The sequence below is a fragment of the Ruditapes philippinarum genome, unplaced genomic scaffold (genome assembly GCF_026571515.1).
Source record: "Ruditapes philippinarum isolate M1 unplaced genomic scaffold, ASM2657151v2 ctg154_1_1_1_1, whole genome shotgun sequence".
NCBI lineage: Eukaryota > Metazoa > Mollusca > Bivalvia > Venerida > Veneridae > Ruditapes > Ruditapes philippinarum.
In genome coordinates, this window is record NW_026861602.1 from 495,032 (window position 1) to 503,997 (window position 8,966).

The 8,966-nt window shown below is 31.2% G+C and overlaps 1 protein-coding gene across 1 annotated transcript; it reads left to right on the top strand.

Moving 5' to 3' along the window:
- The first annotated feature begins 308 nt into the window (after positions 1-308).
- Positions 309-8,791, top strand: LOC132716291 (glucose dehydrogenase [FAD, quinone]-like). The gene is made up of 12 exons (XM_060699534.1): positions 309-459; positions 1,987-2,125; positions 2,501-2,709; positions 3,177-3,366; positions 3,726-3,854; positions 4,626-4,750; positions 5,045-5,212; positions 5,456-5,606; positions 6,257-6,423; positions 6,830-7,016; positions 7,330-7,558; positions 8,114-8,791. Exons 2-12 carry the CDS (start codon positions 2,002-2,004, stop codon positions 8,277-8,279), a joined length of 1,845 nt encoding a protein of 614 aa, XP_060555517.1. The 5' UTR covers positions 309-459; positions 1,987-2,001; the 3' UTR covers positions 8,280-8,791.
- The last annotated feature ends 175 nt before the right edge of the window (positions 8,792-8,966 follow it).

The following is an 8,966-nucleotide window of genomic DNA, read 5'->3' on the forward strand; positions in this document are numbered from 1 at the left end:
TTCAGGGCCTAACTACTTTAAACAATTAAACAACAATCAAAATTACTCTTTTGGTTGTTATTTTATTTCCAGTGTCAAGATGTTTTCGTTTAACAATAGAAACATGTCGCGGTTGATTTAGATACATTAGAATGAACACTTCAATGTTAATAGCATAAGGAAGATATCACATCATGTGGAAATCATTGTTTAAGATAACAAACACTCCAAATAAAAGTATTTTATTTAGACAGAATTGTTCTTGGAAGTAGATGTGTGTGTCAGATTTTTGAAGTTGTTGAAATACGATGTTCTGCTTTAAATATATAAATAAGTAGGGGTGGGGGGGAAGTAAACAGAAATATTTGTCCTGTTTTTGATGTTAAACTCGTTCCTTGAAATACCAGTTTTGGTTACAGGAATCTCTGAGTAGATGATATCTTAAGTTGTTAAAAGAAACGGGAAATAGATGATAATCAGGTAAATACTGAGTGAAAATTTATTCATTCTGTTAAAATGAGCTAATTTCAAAAAAAGTAAAATTATTGAATAAATATGTGTTTATAATATTGCACGTTTGTTATGTCACTTTTCATTAGATAATCGTGACATTTATATAGTTTTATATTAACGGCTGTTGTCAATATATAAAGAAAATGTGTCATCGACAAGGATTTTTGTATCGATATATCGGTAATGAATTATCGCCGATACAGCGATATATCGATTGCAAGGCAAAATTAAGCTTTCAAGTATGTTTTAATTTGTTATGTTAAAAAAATAAATAACTATAAAAAGTGAACAATTTGTTTCTTTTTTATCATTATCACTTTTAATGACAACTAATGACTAGTAAATATAATGTTTAAAGCCTTTTCAATTTTACTTTTGTTGTTGCTATTACGGATTATGCTAAATCCCGTCCTTGCAGTTCCATTAGTAAGCTGGGGTTTAATTGGCAAATTATAGTGTTTAGAACCGGAATAATTATCAAAGTTTCATATATGTAATCCTAATTTTTACAAAGAAACACTAACAAAAATTTACTTGGCATTTTCCCCTTTTAAAAATCTGAATTAGGGGGTCTTGACCCCCCACTTAGCAGACATGCCAGATTACAACGAAATTCGGCAGCATTCGTTAGAGACACTGGGAGGTAACTCTGGTGTTGATTTCCGCTTTTGTTTTAGAAAAAAAAATGTTTGAAATATGTTAGTTCTGGCTTCAATTACTTTATATGTCGCTTTTATTTTGACGTTTGGTCTATCAGTACTATAAAACCTATTTGCTGAAGTTAGAAATATGTGTGCATTCGATATCCGATATTTAAAAAATGGAATCGATATCGAATAGGATAACAAAGATCGTTGATACACAGATATCGACTAAATCGATTACACCCCTAGTTCAAGAAATCTCACTTTTTTTTCTCTAAAAAAAGCTTGCTTTATTATAAATTCTTTATATAAATATTTCTAGCAGGGTTATATGACCGTATATAAACGTTGTTTCCATTATTACCGTTCATAAAGGGTCGTTTTAAAAATCTGCCGTCTGCGTTGTTATCATTTTTTGGTTATTTATTTTATAAACAGACAATTATAATTTCAAAATATTCAAAAATATGGTTGTTTTTGTACGTGTTTTTAGTCGGCAAAAGTGGCCTCCCCTCGTCAAACTGTACAGAAGTGTTTGCATAAATCTCAATGAATTGCATGGTGTGCGTGTAATAAGTTGAAAGAATACATATGTTGGCTCCAGTATCACTATGTCTTTCCCGTAAAACGTTAAAACATAAAGTAAAATTCAGTCATAAACTTACCGACAACAGCATACGGCCATTTTCTATGTCGCTTCTGCGACGAATACTTCACTGCCGCTCCGACGGACCCACGGCTTCTGCGAAAGCTATGGCCAGTTTGTGTATATAACTATGAAATACAAAGTTTGACCGTATGATACGTTTTACATAAAATTATAAGTAAAAAATAAATATAATATTTTCAGGACAAATAAAAAAGAATGGGAAGAAACATTGTTATATTTCTTGTTGGTTTACTTGCTGTTTTGTCTACCTATATAATATCATGGAGGAGAGGGACGAAAGTAGCGGACAAACTTTTAGAGGAATATGACTATATTGTCGGTGAGATTGTGATTTGGTTAAAATTAATCACCTTGTTTACTATATAAGAAATAATGAACTCGTCATTGTAGACCTACTGACAGAAGGTGACCGATTATTGAGCGCCAACAGACATTAGAAATAGCTTTGCTGAAGGTCGTTTCTAAATGTAATTTTAGCAACTTGTTGATTATAATCAAGTTATGAAATGGGTCATAATAACCTAACAATAAACACAATATTTCAGTTGTCATTACACTTGTAAATTTCAATAACTAAAATAGAAAAAAGTCATCATTAAATAAAATCACACAGGTTACTAAAATAGCTCAACATAACAAACTTACAATGTTTCACTAAACCAATTTTAATGTTCATTGTCAATTACTATAACAGTTGGGGCAGGATCAGCCGGTTCCGTGCTTGCCTCAAGGTTATCGGAAGATCCGGAAAACTCGGTTCTTCTTCTAGAAGCTGGCGGAGACGATATGGGTGATATAATGTTGTCTACCCCATTTTTATACGCACTCCTTCAACATTCTAAATATGACTGGGACTTATATACAGTTAAACAAGATAACAGTTGTTTGGGTCATAAGGAAGAGGTAAACATTTCCTATTATTAACAATCCACAGAGTTATGTTCTTGTCTTTAGCAAATGACCAAATAAGTTTTTAAGCTTAGAGATTGATTTAATTACTTTTTTAACATAAACTTAAATATAAGAATATTATTTACAAATTCATGCAATAAGAATTGAAAGTATACTGATGCAATAATCTTTACAGTAGCAACTTAAAATTTGAAATCTTCGAATTCGTTTAAAAATTAGAGTAAGAAAAAAAGTTTAATTGACTGCATTTTAAATTTGGAATCTGCAAAGTTTATACTTCTTAAAAGTCATATTAGATTGTAAACAATCTAGTGCTCTCTGTAAATGCTTTTCATATAATTTACATTGCTCAAGTACATGCAACGCTCAAACCGATTCAACTACTTTTGTTTAATTTCTGCTTTACATGAACTCTTAATTATCGCATTTCAAGACAAAACATTTAAAACACTTTGCAGAAAGCATTTTGGCCACGAGGGAAATGTTTAGGCGGAAGCAGTAATCTGAACGGTATGGCTTATGTTCGTGGCAGTAGACATGATTTTGATGAGTGGGCGTCCATGGGGTGTGAAGGCTGGGCATATGATGATGTTCTACCATACTTCCTTAAATCAGAAGATATTCTTATTGATGATCTAAAAGATTCAAGTAAGTTTTACGTTTTACAATAGTAGGATATGATGACAGTAAAAGTACTATAAAATGTGCTTAAAAAATAGTAAGGAAGACTATTATTTTGAACAAGATATAATTGATTTATATAGAAAGGGGAATCAATATCAAAATGCAATACTATTTTGTCCTAATGTCGATATGTTGTTTTTAAGTTCTGATTCACTCTAAATGTGCTAAACAAGTAAAAGATGTGTGAATGAGCGTCATGCATTTCATGTTTGTTTAAATGTTTAAATGTTACACAATCATTTACGAACTGTCATTATAATATTTTGGCCGTTTTCGTTTTATAAATACATAATAAAATTATATTTTAATTATAATTATTATAGAATATCATAATACGGGAGGTATGTTGCCAATAACTTACAACAACATTACGTCATTATCTGACACAATATCTGAGGCTGGAGCAGAGATAGGATATATGACAAAAGATTGCAACGGTGCTGACATGATAGGTAAGTACTGACTTGGGAATCTGAAATTAAGTTTAGATCTATATGTTGTTGAGGTTTCCGAACTTATTGTGCCGATAAAGAAAAGTATAGTCAAATTCTTTGTCATAAGCCTGAAATTAAAAACGTATATAAATGTGTACACCAAACACACGATTCTTTGTAAAATAAGATATTTTGTAAAAATTATGTCTGAAATGACAGATAACTTCTACCAATAGTACATGAAATTAAAATCAGTCTCGGTTCTCTTGCATAAAGGGATACATCTATTTATTAAATTTAATAGGCGTGTACGCCTTAAATGATTGTTGAGTTGCACTTCATTATCCCTCATGTACAGACTAAATCAAACCGAGTCTGCAATATTCATGCAATTTTGTTGTGATTAATGTTTCCGAGGGATCATCTTTTTTCCAGATTTGAATCCTTGTTGGGAACTGTTTAAATCATATTCTTAATGGGAAAATATCATTTGATATTATTTTTGTTATTGAAATGTAAAATACATATTTCCATTTTGCACAACTTGACATCACAAAAAGCTTATCACAAGACGTGTGACATCTAAGATTTTGCTTCTAAAATAACCTTTGGAACTAGGAAAATACTCAGGAACAATAAAAATAATAAAGTGTTCTGTCAACGGTAATTTTAACTGACCAACGACATATTTCTCAATCTATCGTCTTTATTTTGTTTGTCTGTATTTTTAAGGTATTTAAAGTAGAAGCGAATTACATTATTTTACAAAACGCACTGGTACAATTTTAGGTATATGTCACATACAAGGAACGGTTACAGCGAACGGACTTCGTGCGAGTACATCAAGAAGTTTTATCTGGCCAGTCATGTATAGAAACAATCTACATATATCATTACATTCACATGTTCAAAAGGTTATATTTACTTTTTATTATCTGCTAGAAAAAAAATGTTTAATTAGTTCTTCTTTTTTATTTTCTTTCATAGAATGAATAAGCTTTAGAACTAATCACATTAATATCAGATCCTGGGTTTCACTCCTTTACTCCACACTACGAAGCAAAATGTAGTGGAGCGTCAGTTAGCATGTAGTTTTAATAAGACTGGCTTTAGAACTAAGTTTGCATTGTTTATCACTGATTCAGTCTCATATCTTTATTAAAATATGCAGATAACTGATTTTCATTATGATAACTTTTTGATCCCAGGTTCTTATAGAAAACAAGAGAGCAATTGGTGTGTCTGTGATAAAAAATAACGAGACATTGACAGTGAAGGCAAGGAAAGAAGTTATTTTGTCAGCCGGTACTGTAATGTCCCCACAGATTCTCATGTTGTCTGGTATTGGTCCGAAAACGCATTTAGAAGATATCGGGGTAAGTGATTCAGGGTCTGTCTCAACTGAACCATCTTCTTCTTAATTCATATTTATGTAGTGAAATAGATAAACAAAACCTCCATTTCCACTCACATGGCAGTAATTTTAAAACATTTTATAAAAAGTAACTGGAAACAGAAATCTGTCTGATATAAAATTGACCAAAACTGAAGTAGTGTGTTAATTATGATATGATTATATTATACTTTTTATCGAACATAACTTTTTCTTTTAATTTTAGATCAAAGTTATTGCTGACTTACTAGTCGGACAAAACTTACAAGATCACCTCTATGTTGGCTTATCGTGTACTACAAACACAACTGATCTCTTTTCAAATTCAAAGATTTCTCTGCTGTCTAGTATTCTAGAGTACCTATGGAATGGAAAAGGTTATTTATGCTCTGTTATTTCTGAAGTTCTGCAATAAGTGTCAAAAACTTTGATCAAATTAATGTGACATTGTCAATGTGATTTGAACACATTTCCATCCTCTCAATGAGAATTTATCAAGATATGTTTTTCAAAATTTGCAGTTTATATAGAAGATATTGTTTGTTTTTGAGTAAAATGAAATTTTATTTCATCAAGTGAGCTTTAATATCTTACTGTTTTTGAATTTCACGAGATGAAATATAATTAAATGCATTAATGTCATGAAGAGCAGTTTTGCATGAGAGAAGAAGTGTCATTTTCATAGGGTTAAAATGAAATTAAAATATAGAGTCGATATTTGGTGATTGGTAAATTGAATTAATTCAAGTTTTTTTATTACGTTTGGTTTGAAATTTTAATTATTTATCAATTTGTGATTTGCTTGCTCTTAACAGCCCTGATAATGTCGGAATTGTAAGCAAAATTAAAAGTGAGGTACCACATTGGAAAACTCTTGAAAGTGTGCAATTATATTTTAATAATCTCACTTTGAAATAATCAAATGCAATTTTCACGGATAAGTTAGTAATCCACACGAAAGCATAAAATAAAATAATATTTCTTAGTTAATAATATGTCATGTTTTAACATCAGCGTTTATATTAAGGTTGGCTTCGGAACACTGGCATTCTTAAAGATTTAGCGTTCTTTCAACTTGATGATGAAATAAGAAAGATCAGACCTGGTCAACCGGACGTACAGGTACACTTCGTACCCCTGTTGGTAGAAAATAGTGACGATGAAGTAAAACAGTTGCTGACCTTCAATGATGAGGTGATATGTATATCTCCAATGTTTCTCATTTGCAATATAACGAAAGTAAGGCGGTTCGACTTGTCAAGGTGTAAAACATGAAATTAAAAAGTGTAATGTTACTCACGTTTTTCTCACGTAGGGTGTTTCAAGCATAGATAATGTGCTCAAACCACTGAATAAAACGCAAAAGCAGGCTAAACAAATTTGATATAAAACATGCATTAAAACAAATGATATACTTAAATTTGAATATGAGTTTAAATGAGTTCTTTTTGTGAAACATTATTTCCTTAATAATTATATGAATCATAATGGCTGTATGGTTTATGCTTGCTATCTTTGTATACGCTTTAATGACCATGAATCATAGTTAAGTTTTTTTCTAAGACACCGCACCTTTAATACTGCCATAATTACTTTATAGACTTGGGAGTACCTCGATAGTTTAAAAGAAAGCAGCGATGGGAAGCTAGGATTTTCTGTCGCTGTTACTGATTTACATCCAAGAAGTCGTGGTGAAATTAAACTTAATAAAAGCGACCCATTTGGAGTCCCGATAATCATTCCAAACTACCTCCAGCATCCAAACGACATTAAAATGCTTATTAAAGGTTGGTGAACAAGCAGTATCTTCAGTTCAGTATTGAAACATAGAAATTGTACAAGTAAATTATTGCAATTGCTAAAACTGATCAGTTTTGTTCACAATGGAATGAGTTAGTTAATCGAGTCAGTAAACTATATAAGCCTTTATAATTCAACACGAATAAAAATACCTTTTAGCTGTAACTATTAAAAGACACTGATCTTGTTATACCAAACTATTTTTAATTTTAATTCACATTCAAAAAAAAAAATAACCACGTTTTATTATGAATATTAACCTTGAAATTATTATATTTTGCAAATATTTATCTTTAATAGGAATAAAAGAAACTATTCGACTTCTTAAAACAAAAGCAATGAGGAGTATTGGAGTGAATATTGAAGACAAAAACAGGGCATATCCAAAGTGTGCACATCACGGGTTTCTTTCTGACTCTTACATTGAATGTATCATCAGGCATTTTGGAACTACAATGTACCACCCAACATCTACTTGTAAAATGGGTAGAACGGAAGACCCGACAACAGTTGTTGATAATAAACTCAGGTATTGTCTATTCCTGTGAAATAATTAATGTACCCGTAAATTTGATTGAACTCAAATTCATTAAAATGTCTTGATATTAGAACTGTTTATATATGTTCAGATGTATTTTGCGAAATCTGCTTTCTTTTTCAATATTGTCACAAAATATATAAATTGTTAGTGATTAATGTTCTACCGAACCGCCATGATAAAAGGTATATTTTGCCTCCCCCCTACCTCCCCCCTAAAAAATAAAATTGTTTGGCCAAACATGTGTTCAATAATGTTATAATAATGGATTTAGAACATGTTTGCTAAGAAAGTAGGTAGGTTAACGTGCAGTAATGTGACGTAAAGTTAGCAAAATATAAACAAAGTGGTATGTTGACTCTTTAGGAAATAAATATCTTTTTGAAAAATGTAACACAAGATACCAAAAATAAAAAAAGTTTTTGAGAAAACAGTCAAAAATGATAGCATTTCAGGGGCTTTTAAGATAAAGTATTAACAGTCTGCTCTCTATGTTATTTTTAGACATAACATTTATTCACTTTCTAATAATCTTTTATTTTAAAGGGTAAAAGGTATCCAAGGTTTACGAGTAGCAGACGCCTCTGTGATGCCAAAAGTAACTTCCGGTAACACAAACGCCCCAACGATCATGATTGCGGAGAAAGCAGCCGATCTTATCAGAAACATCGATTCCGTCTCAGAAATTCGTAGAAAGTTGAAAAATGTTTAAGTGTTAAGTGTAAAAACATAAGTGATTTCCTTTTATGGATTTAACGGAACACCTTCAAGTATCAAAGCACCTCAGAAAAATCCAAGGAATGTAGTAGCGTGATAAAAACAACATTTATTGTACTTACGTATTTATTGCTTTCACTAGACCTGATAGTTCTTGACGAATTTGTGATATGATATGTGCCAGTTATTACATATATAGATTGTTTGTAGCGCTTGTGGTTCTAAGCCTATTTCCTTTACTGAATTGCATCTGATGTCTTTTTCTGCATGCCTAGTTTGATTGTAAACGTATATTAGGATAAAATCAATCTTTATAAAGAAATGAAAGTTGTATCAAAATAAGAAAATGTCAGATATTTGTGCACAATAATGATGTGTTTAAAGATTTAGTTATATCAGCTGTTAGCAGTAGCTTATAAATATATACACATTGCGCATGCTTAGTAAGATGTCATGCCAGCGTCTCGATGTTAAGGATTTGGAAAATAAACTTAATCTTTTATATTACGCGTGTCTTTGTTAATCACTATTTTTGAAGCACTACCTATTTCATGGAATTAAATTAAATTTAATTAATGTATGATCCCCTAATGCACTTCCTTTGCTTTGAAGAGTATTCAGACAGGCTAGAATTAATGTAAACTTCATTGGGCGAGGGTTCAAACCACAGAAGAGAATTTTA

Excerpts from the sequence above, each read along its gene's own strand:
- LOC132716291 (XM_060699534.1), top strand. The coding sequence starts at position 2,002 with ATGGGAAGAAACATTGTTATATTTCTTGTTGGTTTACTTGCTGTTTTG. Across the intron at positions 3,367-3,725 it reads TGATGATCTAAAAGATTCAA|AATATCATAATACGGGAGGT; the intron begins GTAAGTTTTACG and ends TAATTATTATAG. Across the intron at positions 5,213-5,455 it reads CGCATTTAGAAGATATCGGG|ATCAAAGTTATTGCTGACTT; the intron begins GTAAGTGATTCA and ends TTTTAATTTTAG.